Genomic DNA, 20907 nt, shown 5'->3' with positions numbered 1-20907 from the left:
AGCAAAAGACATAACTCTAAATGGAACAAGAAAAAAGGCATATTTTACATTTTGATTTGCCAAAATCATTTCTGTCTTTGCAGAGAGGAATTTTTGGCATTTTCCCCATTGTTCTGGTTTAGCTTTCAGCCCAAAATACCTGTTTACTTCCCAGCTTTCCTTTTATTTACATACTGATTTTGGCCCTATAATGTATTATCTTAGTGTAAAATTAATTTTCTCAGTACTTTTTAAATACTTAGAAAGCTGGAGCACATGACATAGTAGGAGAGTTGGTTTTGGTTAGCCTGGAAAAGAGAAGCTAAAAGGAAATTAATTGCTGTCTTCAGAATAGTTATAGAATGAACAGGGCCAGACTCTTCTCCATGTGCACAACAAAAAGACAAGAGGCAAAGGTTGCAAGCTGCATCACTGGGAATTCCAGCTGGATATAAAAATAGTATTTTTCACAACTAAAGATTGTGACCGAGCACTGAAACTTGAAACAAGAGAATCTGAAATATCTCCATTTTTGGAGACTTTCAAAACCTGACTGGACAAGGCTGAGCACCCTGATCAAAGTTAGCCCTGCTCCGTGCAGGGAATGGGAATAGATGGGTCACTCCAACCTAATTTACTCTGTAATTCTAAAAGTGAACGTTTTACATAGTAGTGCTGTGATTTAGATCAAACCCACACATGGAATGATTAAGTAACAATTACAGGATTACCAAAAAGCATTGGTCTGGCAGCTAATGCGCAAAACTTCTTAGAAATCTAGGTGGTCTTTCATGTTTTACTTTAGACTTTCAGGTTGAGCTTGGCTAATGTCTAAGAGGAAATTTTCAAAAGTGAACACTTCTTTTCAGTACCTATGTTAGACATTTTAGATAGGTCTACTTATATGAATAAAAGCTGACAAAGAGTAAATTTGAATCATTTACTCTGATCATTCACAGTCCTTAACCATCAGTTTGCATCCTGGGTTTGTTTTGGACCACTCCAGCTAATTTTCCAACCAAAATTCAGGCAGCATGCTCAGGGTAGTTTACTGTAAGCACCATTGATAAGGTTTGACTTTGTCTGACCTACACAGTCTTCATGTGTTGAAACATCTTCACAGATCCTTATAACACACAGCAAAGCACACACCCCTCCATTTCATTCTGTAAAAACCTCACTCTGGCAAGATGCAACACAACCCTCACATTGTTTCAGACAGTTTGACCTAAAAAAAAACCCTACAAAAAGAACAGCAGTTATCTTTTAGGGTCATGGGAACATCACATGGTACTCAAATAAAACCCAGAGACACCCCCTATTCAGTATGGACACAGGACATCAGCTATAGGAGAGTCTTAAGCAGCGTGAGTGTGAGGCAGCATGTGCTACCCCAGGGCCAGGAACTGAAATAATCCCTGGGATTATTTCACTAAACAGTACAGACATACACACTATAGACAATGTGATCTTTCAGGGAGTCAGGTTTCAATGAGTTCTAACTGAGGCTGATGTTTTATACACTGTTTAGGAATAATTTCAATCTGAAGTAGATTTTAAAATCAGGAAAACTTTTCTTCCTATTTGATTTTCTAAAAAATCTAATTGGTATATAAATTCTCACATGAAAAATAACTAAGAATGCCAAATCAAGTACCCAGAAGTTTGGAAATGTCGTATCTAGCATTGATAGTGCAGACTGAATTCACATATGTTCTATGTATTATTCATAGTTTCATGACTGACCAGTGGGGTGTTTTTTTCTCTTCTCATGGGACTATACAGCTTTCCATCTACTAACAAAGGGACTGAAAAACCATGATATCCTAGTTCAAGCAAGGGTTTGGGTTTGGGGTTTTTCTGTTTCTAAGACTACAGCTGGCTAGAGTAAGTCTTCTCTGTGGTAGCCCTCACAGCCAAGGATGCTCAGGCTTCACAGCACCTTGCTCTATGAGCCATCAAGAAAACAGGACCAGACGAGGCTTCCTGTGAAAGCCCCAGGTGTGCTGCATCAAAAGGTCACTGAAACAGATGTTTCCCTCTGTGACTGTCAATTCCCTGAACAGGAGTTTTCCGATAACATTTGGCCATTTTGGAATATTCCCACCTTCCTCTAGCTCAGAATGACAGAAACCAATCCCAGCCTAAAACAAAATTATTTGGAGCAGAAGATACAGGAACAACTAAAAGAGTTTGAATACATCTATACTTAATGTCCCTGTTGCTTCTGTCACTAGCTAGCTCAGGTAGTGACAGTACAGCAGTCAGCAATGTAAACAGCAGTGCAAAGGGCTAAATGCATAAATGAGCCTGCACACTCGGATGCTGTAATTGTATTGCTACTAAATGAGCCACACTGTTTCAAATTAACTTGGTGCCATCTGTATGAACAGCAACCATCTCTTGATTAAAATGCTGTATTAGGAAAACTGTCTTGCCTATAAAATAAAGCTGTGAAAACTCTCCAAATTATACATTAGAAGCCATATTACAGGAGATATTTAATGTACACTTGAAAAAATACAGAAAAAAAATTTGGATAACCAGTGGTATGAGCTAATAGGCCTATAATTTGGTGCTTGCTTTCTTTTAATTCAAAGGGGTTTTTTTTCTTAGTTGGGTAGCAAGTCTTTGCATATTTATTTTTCTCAGTGCTTAGGGCTGATAGAAATTTGAACATGAACAGTCTGCCAAAGTGTTCTTCACTTCCCAAGACATTCATGAACTCTATCACTCATAATGACAATCTAGCGTTGATAACTAAACACTATTTATACCAAAGTTTAATGAGAACAGACTTATTCTTCACACAGGGAATTAAGTTTATGATTTCTGTCAGAATGTTTCTATATTTGAATTATGTGGTTATGCACAAGAAAGTGAACTATAAAGAAAAATAATGTAAAATTAAGAAAGACTTTGAAGAACACAGTAGTCCTTGACAGTGGATTTTGATTTAACATTCTGTGATAGCTCAAAAAGCTGATCATGTCAACAGGATAAATAAAAAAGTGAACTTCCAAAGTCAAAGTGGGACATGGATTACTCATCTAATTGAACTGTCCTCTTCCTTTCCCCTTAGGAAAGAAATCCTTCCTGAAGCACTGCATCAGAAAAACTGAAATTGCTCAAAGACTTGCTGAAATTATTCACTACTCTGAGAACAGGAGGTCACTGAGCATTAGCCCAGGTCCCCCAGTCATAGCTCACATGAACCAGTTCTCAGGGGACAATTTTTTTCCCACCTATACCTTCCTTCAGCATCCCTCTTCGAGTCTCTCTCCTAGTGGAGCTCTGTGCTTTGCCTCTCTCCCAACTCCAAACCTGTGTCTTGGTGGAGACTTAGCCCCAAATACTCCAGGCAATGTATTGGATGAGACTTAAAATATTCTAGCCATGTCTCAGATAAATATATCCTCCTGTCAGCTGAAGCTCAGCACGGTATCTCAGCCATGACCCATGTGGAAAGGATCTCAGGAGAGAATTCTTTTAACTATCCACTCTTCCCTTTGGCAGGTCCAATATATATAATATATTAATATATACAATAATATATATACTATTATACAGGATATGTCTAATAGTAGTTGTGGTAAAACAATGTTTGCAGGGACAAGAAAGATTACATTAAAACAAAGATTAAAATTAAGCTTTGTCTTCATTCTTTTTGTTTTTGTCATTATTTCCTCTTTTTCAATGTGTCTTTCAACCTTCTGCTATGATCCTTGGGAGAATAACATGAGAAAGATGTTTTATATTCAGCACTGCCAGAAAAAAACCTTGAGGTAGCTTTGATCAAATCTATTAAGGCATTTTAAGATTAATACTAGACTAATTTCAGTATCAAAATTAGCATGAAATAGAAGGTTTGCTTTATTTCATGAGTATTGTCATAGTATGTTTGTTCCCACTGTTTTTAATGAGTCAAACTTTCTTGAAAATATTTCAATTGCTACAAAATGTTTGCCTATTTATGACTGTATCTAACAGTTCAGACTAAAAAGATATTTATTAGTTCCAGATCAACTTGCTTCACCACCCGAACCAAACGGAAAGTGGCTATTTTCAAGTGCTTTCAAGCGAGGATGTGCTACCTTTATTCCACACACGCCCCGCCCAAATCCTTCTTACGACTGTTCGGCTATTCATGATGCTGCCACTAGGTGGCGCCACGATGCTGTATTTCAAAAGCTTCAGCGGGTCTGAAAGTCAATCGCTTGGATTGTGGAACTCAACCCAACAGGTTCTTGCAGTGTTTTCTTTAAAACGAGCAGTATCTACTGTTATACGGCCTTGGATTAAAAAAAAACCAACCCAAACACCCACTGTAGCTGAATCATGCTTTCAAATTTGTTAGACTTATTTTTTCAGCTAATGTATTCAGAATTCAAAAATGTGATCAGTGTTCCATCACCTCTGTCTATATAGGACAACATCTTAAACAAAGAAACTACTTATAGAATAATTTATTTGGCATGTTAGAGTGGTTGAATTATGCAACAACCAGTACAATGACAGTTAATATTTTCTCCTAAATGTGCATGGTCCATGCTAAAGCTTAAAAGGCTTATAAAAAAAAGTATTATGACTTTGAATAATAAAAAAAAAAATCTAAAAATATATACATGTCTACCAGTAAAATGCTCTGTCTGAGATTGTTGCTGCCACTACGTCCAGCAATATCCTTCCAGCTGAAGCTGATTAGAAAAGCAGGAGTTGACTGCCTGGTGGTATCAAAAAATAAATAAATAAATAAATGAAATTAGGACTTAGAAGCAATTTGGGAGGACTTCACTAAAAAACTTTGAAAGCAGTAAAAACATGTCAGTACTTGTACGTGAAAGATACATTGACTTTACAAAATAGAGCAAAGTTATGAGTATGTGAAAGCAGCGTGAGCTATCGCTGCGCCGTTTAATTTTATTTTCCTTTTTTACTTACAAATTTTACTTTACTACATTTTAAATTTCAAGTATCCCACACAATTTCAACACACTAAACACAGATATTTTTCTAGCAGGCTGTGAGAGACGAACCTTTTTTTTACATAGAATTGCAAGTGGAAAGAATGGAAGCCAACATCACTTTCCAGCAACGCACCAGTTCAGAAGGCTACAGTTGCTGTGTAAGACTATGCCAGGTTCAGGCTCAGGTTCTGACAGCTCCCATTCTGCAGGGACTCTGGATGCTGCGAGTCCGGATTTTCTGAAGAATCAAGACATGCATTTGGGGTCAAATTTTTTATTTCACTTTTTTACTTACAAAATTTATTTTGCTACATTTTAAATTTCAAGTAGCCCACACATTTTGAAAGCACGTGGAGAAACGCAGTTTTCAACTCCACGAATGACAAAACAACTCCTCCTGTGATACACACCGCTGTATATTTCATAGAACTATTTCATTTGACGTATTCAAGCCAGTTTGCAGCACTCAGGATCTCACACAATGTGGCTGGTAAAAAAGTGCCCATGTTGTTACGTTACCCTGGTTAGTGTAATTAGAACTAAGAAAACAAAGGGGGTTTGGGTTTGTTTGGGTGTGTTGGGTTTTTTTGCAACGTTTTCAGATGCCTTCTGTGCAGAGGTGGCTCCGGAGGGGCCCCCACCGGCCCCTGCCTGGCAGCAGCACCCACCTGCCGGCCCCAGCGCCCGAGCGCCCGCCACCGCGCCGGGGCCGCGCCGCGTCTCCGGGGCGACCGCAAGCTACAATAGAGCCGATGAGCGATCGTTACTGTGGAAACACGCCCACGGCGGCGCGGGTCTGGGAAGGGGCCGGGACACGGGCGCCCAGGCCGCCCCTCACCCGCTGCCTCAGCGCGGCGCCAAGCGGGCCGGGGGCGACCCGCTCCGCGTACCGCAGCACTGGCACGGTCCTGCGGGGGTGCCCCACCGGGGGAAGCGGCGCGGCCCCGGAGAGGCCGCAGAGGCCACCTCAGGCGCCCCGTGAAGCGCCGCGGGGCCTCCCGCCCCGGCCGCAGGGGCGACGCGACGCGGCCCCCCCGCCGGGGGCAGCCGCCGCCGCCGCCCCGCTCGCTGGCTGCCACGTCGAGGCTGGTCTCCGCGCCGCCCCCCGCCTCCCCCGCCCTGGGTAGGGCGGGGCGGGGCGGGGCTGGGCGGGGTGCCCGCCCTGCAGGCGTCACAGTGGGCCCCGCGCGCGGCGGTGACGGCGGGCGCGCTGCGGCAGCGGCGGGCGCTCGGCGGGGCGGTGACGTTGCGCGCTCGGCGGAGGGCGGGCAGTGGGGAGGAAGAGGAGGAGACCCAGGTGCCGCCGGGGCTGAGGCAGCCGCGTCCCGCCGAGGCTCCGCTCGCGTTCTGTCCTTCTCCCACCCTCCCCACCCGCCCCCGGCCGCTGCGGCGCGGGCAGGCGAGCGCGGCTCTCCCGAGGCCGCGATGCGCTCGGCCTGAGCGCTCCCTCGCCGCCCCGCCCGGTTTGGCTCTCTGCGGGGCAGGGGACCGCGATGGCTGCGGGGAGCTGGCAGGAGTCGGCGGCCCAGCAGGCCGAGGAGGCGGCGGCCCGGGTGCGGGACGTCCTGTCGGGCGGCCTGGGCCTGCTGCGCGCCGAGCTGGGCCTCGAGCTGGGCCTCGACCCGCAGGGCCTGCCCACCTGGCTCGCCCTGGTGGTCCCGGCCGCGCTGGGGCTGGGGCTGCTGGGGCTGCTGCTGGCCGTGGCCTGCGGAGGCGGCCTCCGTAAGAAGCCAGCTCGGGGCGCGGCGGAGAGGAAGGGTGACGAGGCGGCCGTTGCGGGCCTGACAGCCGGCGGGGGCCAGGGCAAGGCGGCGGGCCCGGGCCCCGGGCAGCTGCACCTGAAGGGCGACGAGCAGAAAAAGCGAAACAAGAAGAAGCTGCCGGAGAAAACGGCGCGGGTGAGAGGGGCTGCCGGGGCCGCGCCGCTCGGGAGGGAAGGGGTGAGGAGACGGTGGGGCGGGGAAGGCGGCCGGCCCCGGGCGCCGGCGGGGGAGGGGGATGAAAGGCTCTGTGACAGCGGCGGGATGGGGACGGCGGCGGCGGGTATTTGCGGTGGCACCCGGCCGGGCGCGGCGAGTCCCTGCGGGGGGGGGGGCGGGGGGGGCGGGCGGGACCGTCTGGCGAGGGGCCCCGAGCGCGGCTGCCTCTCTTCAGTCCTTGTCCCCGGTGCCCCCTGTTAGGTGACACGCCAGCCGGTCAGGTAGGCACCGGTGAGAAGGGCGAGGACCGACCGCAGGGTGTCAAACCACAGAGCCTCCCCCCTGAGCCGCCGTGCGATTCACCTGGGTGATATTTGCCTTGAGAAGGGGTGGGGGGTGTCCTGACTGTCTGCTCTGGAGCTGTCTCGTGTTGTCTGGGTCACTCGGTGGCTTTGAAAACCTGGAGGAGCAGCGCTCACATACGGAAATTACATGCTGATAGTCTTGGGTGATGAGGCAAACACTCGTTTGTTTTTAGCAGCTTGTAAATGGAAACAAGAATTACATGAAAGTATTTTTTTAATTAGTATTCATCGAGTGCTTGCAGGGTTAAGAACCACTAGTGGAGACCTTAGTATCATGGCTCGATTTCAAGCCAGGAGTTTTAGTTCAGGCAGGTATAGACTACTGGAAGCAGCATTTTGAGCCCCGTAAATGCTGTGATGATTCAAACTTGAGTAAGCCTTTTTGCTGTGTCTTGTCAACAGAACATGTTAACGTCAGTCTTGTGGTGAGCTTGCCTCAGTAGGAATATGCCCGATTTAGTTGTTACAGTAAGGATCATCTGCTTTAATAAGGAAATCTGTGTCTTAGCAGCCCCTTAAAAACAGATCATTCCTGTCATTTTTTTTTTTTCAATCTTCAGTGTGTGGTGTGGGAACCTTCCATCTTTGACAGTATGTGGGCATTTCGTGAGAAAATCAGTCAAATGCAGAAATTATCAGTTGGCCTTTTAAAGCTTCCAGTTATCACAGTTTTGGGGCTTGAAGGGATTGCTTCTATAGCTTTTATTTTGTTAGTATGTTTGTAATCCTATTTATGTCCAAATGGATTATAGGAATGAAAGTGCAGCAGATGTCCCCTGCCTGTTAGAACTGTGTCTTTTAATTATATCTTGCTCTATAAAATCTGAATTGTTCCCCTAATGACCAGAAAAAGGAGAGGAAATTGGTTTGTACTTTCATTTGAGTCTGTGGCAGTATTAAGAAGTTTGGGGTTTATTTTAATGAGAAGGCTAGAACATCTTCAAAGAAAACAAAAATGGTCTGCATGTACCACCAACCTGTGTTTGAGCAGTGAACTACTGAAGTTGATTCTGGAAGTTGCTGAGCACCAGGAAGAGGAAGCATTTTGTTTCAGAATCTTTCCAGTGTAGCTAGGTCTCCATTTTGGAGAAGGCACATTGGGGATGCAATTTTTATGCCATTTTGAATAGCACATCTTTCAGGATTTAGTAGATCTGTTATGCCTTCTTGAAAAAAAGACTAATCATTGAAATAATTTAGATTTTGCTTGGTTTATTTTCTTTAAACTCCAGTATAAAAACAAAACATAAACTCTTGCAAGTCATCATTGAAGACTCATGAATGCCTCAACAGAAGATAGAATGAAGAGGTAGATTAGTGCAGGGCTTCATAAAAACGAAGTTTGTGTTAATTTTGTATAAAACTTAACTAGCAGACATTTATGGTGAATATAAATACTTGTAATGTTTCAAGCTTGGTTTACTTAGGCACAAAATAAAAGTTAAGGCTATGCAAGAGCAAAGATTTTTCATAAGAGAGTGAAATAGTTTTTCAGCTGTCGAGCTGTCATTCTGTATTGTTAAGATTTGTAAAGTTATCTTTATAGTATTTCATATTCATTTTCTCCATGCAGAGGTGAAAAAAACCCCACCTTTTCCAAAAAGAAAATGCACGAACTGAATCATTAACTGTAGTGCAAATAGGTTTAGACCGGTGGCAAAGTTTAATAGGCCTGCCTCATGCTTGTTTTCCAAGATAAGTTTGTAAGACCTGTATTAGCATGTCACAATATTTTTTTTCACATGGAAAAATCCTCAAAATAACATTAGAAAATTTAAAGATGTAGCAAAAATTCTTGTTGATTGCTGCCTAGTCATTTTTGTCATGTGTTCTTGTACACTGCGATGCTGATACTGAGTTCTGTGAAGGGAAAAGAGTAAGCCTATTATCAGTAGATTTACTACAGGGTTTGCTGTGCCAAGGTCTAGATTTCCATTGCAGGCATTTCAGAAAGCTTAGTGCAACTGGTCTGTAGCATTAAAGAGTACACTACAAATGTCTAATTAAAAGCTGTAGGGTTACTTTAATACAGAATTACTGAGCTCATCATATGGCAGGTGAGGTGTAACTCTCATCAGTCAGGATCAGAAACGCTCTTCGCTGTAGCTTTTCTGAGGAAAAATGAGTATTAAAGCTTTGTTTCTTGCACACGGCTTTATTTGGTTCCTGTATAGGTAGGGTACAACTTAACTGATAATTTTAGTAAAATAAATTTAGTTGAATAGAACTGCATTGACTGGATACAGTAGCGACTCTGAGACTGATTATTTACTTGCTATGGCAGACAGGAAAAAAAATGAATCTGGAATGATTTAGCATTCGTTAACGCTATAGTTTACAGAGCCAGTTCTGGCTTTCTTCAGCTGCTTGGAGCAAGGTAGTATCATGGTATCCTTACTTTAGATTCTGTGCAGTAAACCCAAAGCCTTTTTTTATACTTTTTTTTTTTTTTTTTTTTTAGCAGCTCCTGGCAGGGGCAGAGCTTCTTGTCTTCTGTCACAGAGTTCTTTGGCCCCTGTTATTTTTTTTTCTCTCCAAAAAGTCTCTTCATCTTTAATTTTAATTCCTTTTCCTTCTGAGTAATTGCTGTGCCTCTCTTCTGTTTTTTAAACCTTCAGCAGAAAATGGTGAAACTGTTCTTAGATGGGTTCTGTACAATTTGAAAAATACTACAGAAACTTGAGAGTAACTGTCTTGTGTACTCTTCTACAGCTTTCTAAAGACATTCGTACCATCTATTTGTAGATGCAAAAAATAACAAATTGACTGTGTACTTCCTGTTTGAAGTATTCCTGGACAGTAGATGCTATGTGTTTCAGTAAAAGCATTTGCATTTAATTGACAAAGTTTTCTGCTTGAAAGAACTTCTCAGGCTATGACTGGTTTATGCTTATTGCACTTAGAAATAGACTACGTAAGACTTTTTCATACTTTCAACTGATACTCGTGTTGGTTTTGTGTATGTGTTAACTGATTGTAGAAGTAGAGCTGTAGGATTCTCCAGGGCTCAAACAGAATATTGCTTAGTTTCTTAAGAGAAGCTTACAGAAAATAACACTAGTAAACAGATTCTTTCACTGGCCAAAGATATTCTAAGTAGGCATGTCTTTATAATGTGTAACTAAGGGCTTTGGCTAATAAAGCCTTGTAAAACTGAAATGATAGCAATTTTATTACTGCTGTTTGAAGTGTGAAACTGAGTTACCCATTGCACTGTACCATACTTAAAGAACCATGTTACTCATTTTAGCAGTTTCAGCAAAACATTTCTTCTTCTTTTGGATTATCTTAATGCCTTCAAATGAATGTGTGTGAAAAAGGTTCGTTTAAATATCAGGATTTTAAGGTCAGCAGGCAAGAAATGCGTTCAGAAACCAGTAGTATTACTGAAAGCACTATTTCTGCCTTGTTACATCTTTTCTGTAGCTTTTAGGATGAGGAGGAAAATATGGCAAATAATAAATAGCACAATTTGAATGAATTAATATTGGTAGTGGATGTTTAATATATTACCCTAAAGTTTTAAACAGTCATTTTGGCTGTAGTTCACTTTTTTAAAAAAAAAAAAAAACAAAACCACAACACTTCCAAATACTATAGAAAAGCTTTTTTCTTTCCTACTTCTGTTACTATCTTTGGTACATCCAAAAATGGTCACATGAATTTTGGTTAAAATTCTATGATTCATCAGTGGGAAGAAAATAAATGTGGAAAGCTTCCACTCAAAAGGAGGCTGTTACAATTCAGGGATACATTCAGGGAGAAATGTATCAACATATGAGTTTTTAAACATACTTCTAACAGTTGTTTATGTGATCAGGTAGCATTTTAAACAGTCATGTGGATTAATTTTTCCATAGGATTCTTAATGGATATGAATTAGTTTATTACTTCAGAGAAGCAGCTGATTTATTTTTTTAAAAATTATAGGTTAAAACTTATCTACTGAATTTGAGACAGATTAAGAAAGTGGGTTTCAATTTAAAGTGTATATGTAGTAGCTAAGACGTAAAGCAAGGTACAGAATGAAAAGAATTAGCTGGGTGTAAACATTTCTGACACAAGTCCAATCATAGATGCAGCGAATCTGTTATTGAGCTTTAATGCTAAATAACTTAGAAATAGTGATTCTTTCTCCAGCTTAAGTTCTTAAACGCCACGGGTACTAACATGGATTGAAAGACATCACACCACTAATAACATGACTGTGTGGAATCTGGAGAAAATAGAGGGGTTCAAGAACTGGTTTTTGGCAACAGGTTATTTTCAAGATTGAACATTGGGTCTTTGGTATCCCTCTGGAATTGAGTACTGTGAGCTTTGTTGAGAGGAACTTCTAGAGAGTGAGACACAGATCTGTCAAATATACTTCATTTTCAGAATGCTAAGGGAAATGTACCGCATCTTAGATATGAAGTCTAGTTTAAAGCTGGTTGTTGCAGGAGGAGAGGGGTTAGGTGACCTGATCTTTCAATTTCTATTAATAGTTACAAAATAAGAAGTCGGCATGCTGGCTAACTACAGTAAGCTGTACTATGTTATGCAGTGGTGAAATCATGCCAAGGCTGATATGTAAGCATAATATAACATGGCAAGACTTAAATACATTAAAAGTTAAATTGAGAGTCAGATCTGATACTTCAAGGAATAGTCACACTAAGTTGTAACATGGCCTGTGTTTTACTTTAAAGCAGTCAGGTCCATGTGGTGCAGTTAAAATAGCTTTTGGTTTTTTAATAACAAAAATAACCAAAGATAATAAAGTTTGGGCTTTATTTAAACAGAAATTAAAGCAACTACGAGGTAGTTATTTATGCTTAATGTCTTATTTAATTTTCAGTCTTTAATATATCTGAATCATTATGAGTCCATCAGGATGAGATTTGTGTGGACTCAGTATCAATTACTACTCTTGACGATTGTTTTTCAGTTAAATGAATGGCTAACAGTAGTAAATGCTTTGCTTATTTTTACCTCTTCTGCAGTTAAAACACAGTAGCTTCAGTTGCAGCTTTTTGTTAACAGTAGACATGACTTTAAAAGTTCTTACATTTTTGCATGGGGAATATATGGGCTAAGGAGGTGTACGCCTTCGCTGTCAAAGGTGACTGATAAAGATTAATGACTATCCAGAGTTTTAACTCTACATGTTAAATAATACATGCTAATTTTCATTCCCTTATTATGAGGTGAAAATGGTAGACTACTGTTAATGCCTAATAATCAAGTCTGTCTGAAAAGAACAATGGGTTGTCATGCTTCGTGTTTGACTTCTAAGTTCTGTTCTGCTATGAAGTTTAACTTGTGAAGGAAATGAACTTTGAGCGATATGCATAGGTAAAAAATGCAGAAATTTGGTCAAAGTAGAAAGGGTTTACAAAATTCCGCCTGTTGCTGAACTGCTACAAAGTGGTGTGTTCATGTAATTAGATAATTTATGGCACAGAGAACTGTGGCTGTTCTGAGAACTGATGACATTCAGAAAATCACCTTTTGATAAGCAATTCATATGTTAAGTAGGATTGAGATGAGATGAAGAGACCTGTTTCTTTCCTTTCTCGTTTCTATGTTTAGTAAATACATAATTGCAGTAGATATTTGGAGAACCAACCCACGATTCTGTCTGCTTTACTCAATAATCTTGTGAGCATTTTTCAGTCAATAAATAGTTGCATTTTAGTAATGGTGTAATTTGAGCTTTGCTTTCTCCAAATTTTCTATTATTCACCGTTATTGTTTACACAGCCCAATGGACGGTCTTTCCTTGATGTATCTGAGGATGAAGTAATACAAACTGTTCGTAAAGAAAATGTAAAGCAGCCTGTGGACACAGAAAAGAAGAATGAAAAGGTCAGTTACGTGTATGAAATGAAAATGTCAAAGTTTGGTGTATGTTATTTCAATACTAATAACTCTTATTTGTGATTTGAGACCCTGTTAACATGAGCGAAGAGGCATATTTCTTACTATGAAGAGTACTAGTCTAATCTGGTATTGGAAAGAGCTAAAGCAGTATTTTCTTCACTTCTGAGATCATACCTTATCACAGAATGTTTGCAAGCAAGCCTCCCTCCCCACCACTCACTAAACACCGGTATCTCTCTTCCAGTGAAGATGTTAAACTTACAGAAATTAAGTTTGTGTTTCATCTTTGCTGGCTTCTATTGAGATGCAACATAAAATGATAGTGGTGTTAAGTGGCTTGAAAATGCACTTAACAATTTGGGGACTGCTATTCAAAGGATTAAGACCATGTGCCTGCTTATTTCTTTTGTCAGATGTATCCATTATTGATCAGAGATTTTAATTTCTGATGACAAATATGGGCTTTGAAGTCTGGTGTGAACTTTTTTTTATGCAAATTAAACAGCTACATCAGAAACATCTCTTTAAAGCTTGGTCTGTAGCTTTATCTAAAAGGTAACCGTGCTAATGGCAGTGTTAATTTTTGCACTGGGGAGTCATATTTTCTTGCTTTATCATAAATACTGTCATTTGTAGGCAACGTGGATGTATTTACGATAGGCCTCTGGTGATAATTTTTGGCTTGGTTCTTCTTGCTAACGTGCATGAAACTTTCCTGCTGTCATGGATTTCTGATGTATTTTCTTCAACAAAATGCATTTGTTCTAACTATACTGAGAAATATTTGAAAAATAAATGATTATGCATTAACAGTCAGAAACCAGTAGCTGATTATTGTAATGGGTTTAGCTCGTTCAAGCTTTAATTAACTTGACTATCCTATAATAACTTCTTTTGCAGTTAGTATGTTGGCTCAAAGACTGTATCCTGCTAGTTGGCTGTAGGACTCTCAACATTTTTAGCATTGGCAAATAGAAAGACTTTTCTGTGAAATGGGTTTGCCTTAAAATTTTGTGCCACGCACTTATTTTCTTTTCTCCATGTGTCTCATATCGGATTGACTTTGCAGTTTTTTTAGTAATATAAGGAAAATTTGATCCTGAAGGAATAACTGTTTTTCTTCTCACCTTTCATTTTATCTCAAGCAGGTTTCCAAGTAGGTAAGGTGTTGTAACACGTTAACTTGAGCTTTACCTTAACGTTGCAAACAGTGATCTGAATTTTAAAATGTTAAGTTGAAGTTGCAGCTCCAGAAAATCATTACCACTATATGGATATGGATGCTTATTCAGCTAGCTATGTTTTCCTATCATCTTGGAGAACTGTGGGCAAAGCATGATTACCTCAGGGGTTGATTGCTAACCTTTCAATTAAAAACATATCCAAGAACTTTCTTTAAACTATGGGTAACTTTGCAGGCATCTTAATTATTTGGTTAAGCCTCTCAGGACATCTGTTACATTTGTAACATTGCAAACCTGCTGAGGAGATAGTAAGAAGTCCTGTGTATGTGTCTTTGTATTGCTCGGGATGGATGCTATCAGTCAATAGGTGGGATTTAAGTAGTATGTGCATGTGCCGAGATGTATGAATATATATATAACTTGACCTGAAGGGTATGATTTCTTTTCTTTTGTGCTTGAATATATGCTTTCAATGAAAATTGTACTCCCTTTGTGTTTCTGTATCTCTTAGCTGCTTCGGGGTTCTGAATTTCATGCATGTTTTTTCAGGATAGTTATTTACTTTGTGTTGTCTTGGGGAGAAGAAGCTTTAGGTAGTGTCTGGATTGTGGCTGTTCATATGGTTTATAGTTCTCTTGATGCTTTGAATACTTTCTTCCCTTTTTTCCATTTTAGTGACTTGTGTAGTACAGGGGATTTTTTTAGTTTTTAATGTGAGCAACTGTATCTAAGAAGTGACTCTGGAGGAGATTGCAGCATGTTAAAACTTCATTGCCCCTTGGGTTTGCAAACACACAAGTACTTTGTGTTGAACACTAAAAATAAATAGACCATTAGGGATGAGGAAGAAAGGTTTTGTGTTTTGTTTTTTTTTTTTTTAATTGTTCTTGCATGGGGGATAGTGCATCTTAAAGACTTACGAAATTTTGGCAGGCTTGCTGAGTTCCTCATGTGCTCTTTGGCTGGTGGCGGAGCCAACACTGGCAGCTTTCTGTGTTGCAGAAGGTGACACTTTGAATGAACAGGCTTCTGCAAAATGACCCACTAGCTTGCTCAGTAACCTTTAACATCTCTTGCTGTTTCAGTCAGTTTGTTACTGAGATAGTGAATGTTACAGCGCTAAGTTGGCAGGTGGTGAGTAAACTGGATAACTAATTACGGTTCTGGTTTCTCAGGTCAGGTTAGGAAAGTAAATATATTTTCAAGATTTGAATTCTTAGTCATACTAACAAATAGGGGGTTTAAAAACAAACTTATTTTCTAAATTATTAAGCTTTGGTTTTGTGAGAAGTGTAAAATTTGATGCCAATAGCTCTTTAAGAGCTAGTTATTTAAGGAATAGGAGTTATAACTTGGAGGAGCAGCCATCTTAAACTGTCATCTAGGAGACTGCTGAGGTCCTTTTGGGTGTTCTCTTACTGCCAGAGGACAGTTGGGTAGTTAATGGCTTTGTGGATGGAAGATTGAGATCTTAACTTCCACTCTCAGTGTAGTTGAAAATGGGAGATGTAGGTAAGAACTACTAACCTTTCCTCCGTTTCAGTTCCAAGAAGCAATTAATAAGTGGGTTTCATGCTGTTTTTCACTTCCCTGTTTAATTCTTTCCGTAGAAGGTGCTCTGGCAAATAATTTGGCTTCTTCATATTCTTAGGACTAATTCTTCTGTTTGCTTTTGAAACCAGCCCTTCTCTTTTGGAGGCTTTTTAGAAGTTAGACAACTGGTATGGGTAACGATAGTCTACTGAGCAAATAAGTGAGATAATTCAGTTTGGCTGTATCTGTATTGTGGGTCCCTTAGTGCAGTACACCATGAGTTAACTATTCAAGTCTGTTCTCTAAGTGTTACAGGTGTGTTGGCACAGCATTGCATATAAGCAGTGAAATTTTTATTCTCTCTGGTGCCACACTAACAAGCTGTACTACTTTCATTACCTCTATTGAAGCTACATGATTCTTTTTGGTCATGCTAACTCAAAGGCATGTGAACTGCAGGCCATTGTGGACCCATGGGATATCTGCTGCAGCTGTGGTGATAATTTAGTTGTTACCAACTCTGAATTCTAGAGAGATTATTATACTGTTCTTGAACATCTAAGACTAGAAGAAAATCGTGTTTGAACTTGGGTATAAAGCTGGCAATTACTAGTTGTACTCTGGCAGAAGTACATATTCCAGAAAAACGTTCAGCATTCTTAGAATATTCTTATTTGAATATTCCAGAGACAGTGAATCAGTGAATAGTTCGCCTTAACACATTTGAGTAGATAGCCATCTTTCTTTAAAAAGTCTGGGGTTTTTCATTCAGGTTTATCTGGTAGTTCTTATACCTTCACTGGATTGAAAAGCTTCTCAGTACTGTATTTCCTTTCTAAGAAGGTAGGCAAGTCAATTTGTCGTCACTTCAGCTTATCAAAAGATTAAACTCCAAGGCTTTCTGCAATATACTCTCTCCCAGTATCCTGTGTCACTTTTTGTCTTTTTTCTGTATCTTTTTATCATTTGATATTGCTACCTGTTGCACTAAAACAGTTTGCAGAAATAGTCATCTCTGTTTCTCTTTATCTCTGCTTGTATAGCCAAGAAGCAAGCCATAACTGGTGAAACCTTGAAAAAAAAAAAACCAAACCAACAAAAACAACAACCACCAACCTGTATATCTATTGTATGGACTTTAACCACAGTTCCAGTTTTGAAGTAATTTTCCAAACTGGAATTTTTATCAGCTTTAAATTTTTGAAGGAGCCACTGGCATTATTTATTTCTCCTCGTATAACTTTATACTCTGCATAAAACAAATTTTGCCGGAGTGAAATCTTCCTGCCAAACTGCGACTGGAAGAAGCTATGCTGCTTCCACCAGCCTTTGTGCTCTGCAGCAGAAGTTATCATTCCCCCCACCTGCCATTTGTGTACTATGGAAGTAATATGAAAGACTCATGCAGTCTTATGTTTGGCAATTAGTATTGTTTAGTACTCTTTTCAAGGGACAGTCCATACACAGGGTTGTTTGGTCAGGAAAATCTGTTTCAAATTTACGCCTTTATTGGGGGGGGGGGGGAAGACTCTAAATCACTGTGACAGGTGATCGCTAAGTAATTATTAAGATAATGTTTTATTTTTATTCTAGTCAAAGAAAAAAAAGAAATCCAAGGGAGATGCTAAAACGGTTCAGGATATGTCACGTCAAGATGGAAAGGAAGTTGATGAAGGTACTGAACAAAGACAGACAGAAAATGCAATTGGACATTTTGGCTTAAATGCTGTTAAGACTTACTTGTGCTTCATAAAAAAACATAAGACTTTTTGTCATAACTCTATAGTCATGTATTATATGTGGAAACCTGATCTTTGAAATGACAGTATTTAACTTACGGAGGTTTTTAAGTTAAACGTAGAAAAACTGAGGAGTTATGGATAATAGGGCCCTCGTCTTGTTCATGTTTTGCTCTGTGAAGCAAAGTATCATCACGCTGCATCCAGAAAAACTTACCTTTGGCCAGCTATCCATGTTTTCAAACTAATGTTGAAGTTGACTGCTATGTCTGTGACTTTTAGACTGAACCTGTACTCAATTTCAGCTTGACATGAGACAATTTAAAACTCTCCTTTTTGCTCTCCGATTTATTTATGGTTTTATTTGGGGGCTATTTTAGGAGCCTGGGAAACGAAAATCAGTAACAGGGAGAAGCGACAGCAGCGTAAGCGAGACAAGGTGCTGACCGACAGTGGCTCAGGAGAATCAAATCTCCAAGGGGTGGAAAATACAGTTTCTGTATCCATTGAACAACTGATGCCTACGCCATCGCTTCCAGTTGGCCTCAGAAAAAATAAAGGTATGGTGGTTGATAGGTCTGTGAATGTATTCTAGGAAGGTTACTTGAATGCTTAAATAGTAACTCTGTTTTGAATGTATGATATGTATATTTGGAGGTGTAACTCTTGAGGATTAGTTCAGGCTACGTAAAGAAACTTTTCATTGTGCAAAACTCCTTTTTTTTTTACAGCCACGCTTTTGGAGAAGCTCAGGAGAGAATGTTCTGGAGTAAGTGGCTGAGACACTGGCCTCCACACTGGTGCTCTGTCAGTAGCTGCACAGCTGCATAGGCATATGTCCCCATTCCTTCACTTCTGCTCTGCTGACTGTGCCCTTTATATTTCTGGAAACTTCAAAGACACTCTCAGCACTGCTGCTGGCAGCGCCAACTCCTTGACTTTTTGAATGCTTCCTTGTGGGAAGGTTATGCTCATGAGTTATCTTTACAGATCATTCACTGCATGTAGACATTTTTTCCAACATAGTAGTACCTGTACATAAGCTGTTCATAATGGTGGGGCACATCTGGCTCAGATTTTGTAATCAATTATTACAGCTAAGGATTCAATAAGAAAATGTAGGCTTTAACTTCTGTGGCTGCTACTGTTTCAGAAAAAAGTTGCATGGGCCGGTTTAAACTGCGTGTAGGCACAGGAATTCATACTTGGCTGCAACTGAGAAATGGTTTAAGAAGCTAAAAGAATCCGAAGACAAACAGTTTAGCTTTCTAATGCACTTTTAACATACTGATACATTGGGTACTTTGATTGGATGAAACTTGATGTTTTAGCAGGGTGACAAAAAGACTGAGCCTTAGCAACTGTCTGGTACCTAGTAACAACTTAGTGAAATTTGCAAACCTTACCTGGTGATTTTATTGACGCTTGTTTGCATCTTGACAGAGTACATGATTCTTGTCCCCAAGGATGAGATCAGTTGTTTCCTGTTTTCTTTTTTTCTGTCCATTTACACAGAAACAGCCTCAAGAAATGGTAATTCCAACTGTCTGTATATGCTCTGTAGCTAGCCATAACTACTGTAACCTTTCTAGCCAGAGTCCTTTATGCATTGGATGTTCTTATGTGTTGCCTTGTACCAGACACAGCTGAATTCTTTCCAGCTTAATCTAGTGTTTTTATGGTAAGGTGGAAATTAGAAATAGCTATATATTTCTGAAATAGAGCTGCCCCTTGATTGAAAAGGACAGCCTCTGTTTTCGATTTCTGCTCTCCATTCTTGGGAAAACTAGCTACAGTTCTTTGAAATCTGTGGTTGCTTGGTTTGTAGGCCCTAAATGAATTTTTTGAGTTCTTTCTGTTTGCAAAATAAACACAGATTTAAAAAAATAGAGGATTTTAATTTTAAGCTTTCTGGGAATGTTGTAATTTACTTTGAGGTATTTGGGTTTTTTTCCTTAGAATATCAGTAATGGCTACTTTTCTAAGATTTTTACAGGTATTGCTGTTTGATTAAAAACTTACTCTAGCTCTGTTTTCTCTTACTTCTTTATCAGGTGATGTACTTCTGAATGCACAGGTTAGCAGCTCTAAACCTGCAAAAGGGGAGTCATCAATTCCACAAGGTAAAAGGCTTTCATTATTAGGCATCCTAAGTAACTAGAAAAGTGTTTTACAGAAGTGAAAATACAAAATGTTGGTGCAGGATTTTGTGCAGTTACTGATCTTATCTTTATTAATAACACTGAACTTTATGCAGCTGGTTTTTTTGGTTATGTAAATGTTATACTTCTAAGTTGCAGTTACTTCTTAACAGGTTGAGAATAGTATGTGTAGAAAAAAGGTTCAATACGTAGATTTTTCAGACAGATTACCTATTGTACAAATTGTTATTTCCAGAACAGTACATCTTATTCTCAGGCTTCACTTAAAAATTCTTTATGCTAGCTTTTCAAACTTACTCATTTTTTTGTGTTAATGAATTGGTTAGTTGTTCGAAGAAAAACTTAATATAGATAACTGCAAAATCTCAAAGATACCAGTCCTGATTATGGCAAAATTTGGACTTGTTCCAGATTGTATACACAAGTTACTGGGTTCTTTACATACTCCTTTGAGAGGCATATTTTAAATACATTAATTTCGCAAGTACTTAAATATGAATGTATGTTTACATACCTGATACTATCATAGACATAACTGTTGAAATATTTGGCTATTTTTAGGCTGCGATCAACTAGTGAGTCTTAGCAGTTTTCTACTAAGAGACATTGCTATAGTAATGCTTGAAGTAAATTAGTTTAGCATAATGAAATCAAAATGGTGGTTTTGTACTCGTAGCCAACATCAGTGGTGTTGCTTTAATGAAAAGTAGTTAGTGTAATTAAACGAGTCAGCAAATGAGTTATTAAAAGCGCCCAGGTCCAGAAAGTGAATCACGCTGCTGGTTTTTGAGAGCTTTACTTACTTCATGTGCAAACTTCCTGGACTGTAGCCCAGAAGGAGGGAACTCTAATATTCAGAGACGCATAATGAGAGATCAAGAGGCCCTCGCCAAGCTTCAGTAAGGGAAATTCTGACTGGCCACAAGGTGAAAAGCTCTTCGAGATAGTTCAGAGCATCTCTGGGCAATCCACCTTTATGTTTTTTGGAACTTGAATAATGTGGTTTTATTTTGAAGTTAGCTGTGCTTTGAGCAGAAGGTGGAGCTAGGTGGCTTCCAGAGATCCCTTCCTATCTTGAGTTTTCTGTGATTCTGTGAAATCTTGCTGGTTGTATAGAAGGTAAATGTTTGTGACAGAGTAGTATGATAAACAGAGTAATCAAGCTCCTGCTTCAGGACTTCAGCTGTCGTCTTG

At 40.0% G+C, this 20907-nt stretch overlaps 1 protein-coding gene across 1 annotated transcript in view; it reads left to right on the top strand.

Moving 5' to 3' along the window:
* The first annotated feature begins 6147 nt into the window (after window positions 1-6147).
* Window positions 6148-20907, top strand: part of MTDH (metadherin) — a 35095-nt gene continuing 20335 nt past the window's right edge. Inside the window, exons 1-5 of the mRNA XM_055704734.1 lie at window positions 6148-6844; window positions 12976-13080; window positions 17406-17487; window positions 17932-18111; window positions 19606-19674. Of these exons, the coding sequence (XP_055560709.1) occupies window positions 6440-6844; window positions 12976-13080; window positions 17406-17487; window positions 17932-18111; window positions 19606-19674 (841 nt within the window). The 5' untranslated portion in view covers window positions 6148-6439. The remainder of the gene's footprint in view (window positions 6845-12975; window positions 13081-17405; window positions 17488-17931; window positions 18112-19605; window positions 19675-20907) is intronic.

Source organism: Falco cherrug, chromosome 3, assembly GCF_023634085.1.
Source record: "Falco cherrug isolate bFalChe1 chromosome 3, bFalChe1.pri, whole genome shotgun sequence".
Lineage (NCBI taxonomy): Eukaryota > Metazoa > Chordata > Aves > Falconiformes > Falconidae > Falco > Falco cherrug.
This window is presented reverse-complemented; position numbering and strand designations above follow the sequence as displayed.